Source organism: Palaemon carinicauda, chromosome 21 (genome assembly GCF_036898095.1).
Source record: "Palaemon carinicauda isolate YSFRI2023 chromosome 21, ASM3689809v2, whole genome shotgun sequence".
Lineage (NCBI taxonomy): Eukaryota > Metazoa > Arthropoda > Malacostraca > Decapoda > Palaemonidae > Palaemon > Palaemon carinicauda.
Genome location: NC_090745.1, coordinates 73,975,963 through 73,977,211, shown reverse-complemented (window position 1 = coordinate 73,977,211; position 1,249 = coordinate 73,975,963). Strand labels below are relative to the sequence as shown.

The 1,249-nt window shown below is 41.1% G+C and overlaps 1 protein-coding gene across 1 annotated transcript; it reads right to left on the bottom strand.

Moving 5' to 3' along the window:
* Window positions 1–244: 244 nt before the first annotated feature.
* Window positions 245–911, bottom strand: LOC137614968 (uncharacterized). The gene is made up of 2 exons (XM_068344613.1): window positions 818–911; window positions 245–648 (listed from the first exon to the last, which is right to left on the bottom strand). The coding sequence occupies exons 1-2, from the start codon at window positions 909–911 to the stop codon at window positions 245–247; spliced, it is 498 nt and encodes a 165-aa protein (XP_068200714.1).
* Between the last annotated feature and the right edge of the window lie 338 nt (window positions 912–1,249).

Genomic DNA, 1,249 nt, shown 5'->3' with positions numbered 1-1,249 from the left:
ACCTGCAGAGTGTTGTGGACGGAATTGAGAACTCTTTAATGTCAGAGCTATGAACCAACGGAGATCATAGGTAGGAACTTGGTCAGGACCATCACTGGATACAAATAGTGACGTTGTCAACCAAACACTTGACCACTGAGAGTCCAGTCTAGTACTCAAGTAATCTCGCACTACACATGATGATCCCGATCTTGTCCTTTCTGTGGTATGCCAGTTATCTAGAGACGGACATCTTGGCCCATATTTAGTCTGGGCAGGGGCGGGCGTGGATATTGTATTTGTGTTTCACCTGATAAAATCTGGAAGCAGCTCGGCAGTCATAATCATGGGTCTTTTCTATCAAACATTCCATGAATGACTGAGGATGGGCGGGCAAACACTTCTGCAGAGGGTGACCATACAGTATCTGGGCATGGGAGTGACCACAGAGGTTAGGCATATTAAGTAACTCAAGGAAGCCATTATCAAAAGCCTCACCATCAATGTTTCCTGAAGGTGCCATCTTGAGGAATAAGAGTTTGACAGCTTTGATAACGTAATCGGTGTCTCCATCAGACTGCTGGTAGTGTGCTAATGAAGATGTGCACTGTACATACCAACTCTCTGTGAAGTCGCCAAACTCTATGCTGGTAAACTGGGGTCCTCCATCTGTGCATAGGCACAGAGGAGCTATTACCTCTCTGATGTAGTGGTAAAAGTGAGGTATGCATCAGGAGGCAGTGATGTCGCCCTTGTATGCAACGACCGCAGGCCAGCAGGAGAGGCACTCGGTGACAATACAAAAGGAAATTCTTGCTACTTGGAAGAAGATACTGACTTAAATGCCTCGATGGTTGGTCATTTAGAAGAGGTTCCTGCGGTTGGCTGGTACGTAATGCTTGGTGAAAACACTCATATACCAGTATATCCATTATGTATTAAGACTATTCATGAACAGGATTATACCAGGGGCTTAAGATTTTAATCCCATTATACTAAAAGTAATTTAGTTGTAGTGCAATTTGCCTATATTTCATTTCATTTATGATTTTGAATAGACATTTTGACTTTGTCATTTCCAGGAATGGCTAGATCAAATTACGAATATAAGATCTTAAGCAGGGTTTTCTATTGCATAATTTTTATATGATATAAGATGTGTCATGTTTCTGAATGAAACATATAATCATTATATTTATTCTAGTGAGTTCCTTTATGTCATGATGTAAATGTTGTATGATAGAATGGTTAGCTTTTGAATATGAGCTGT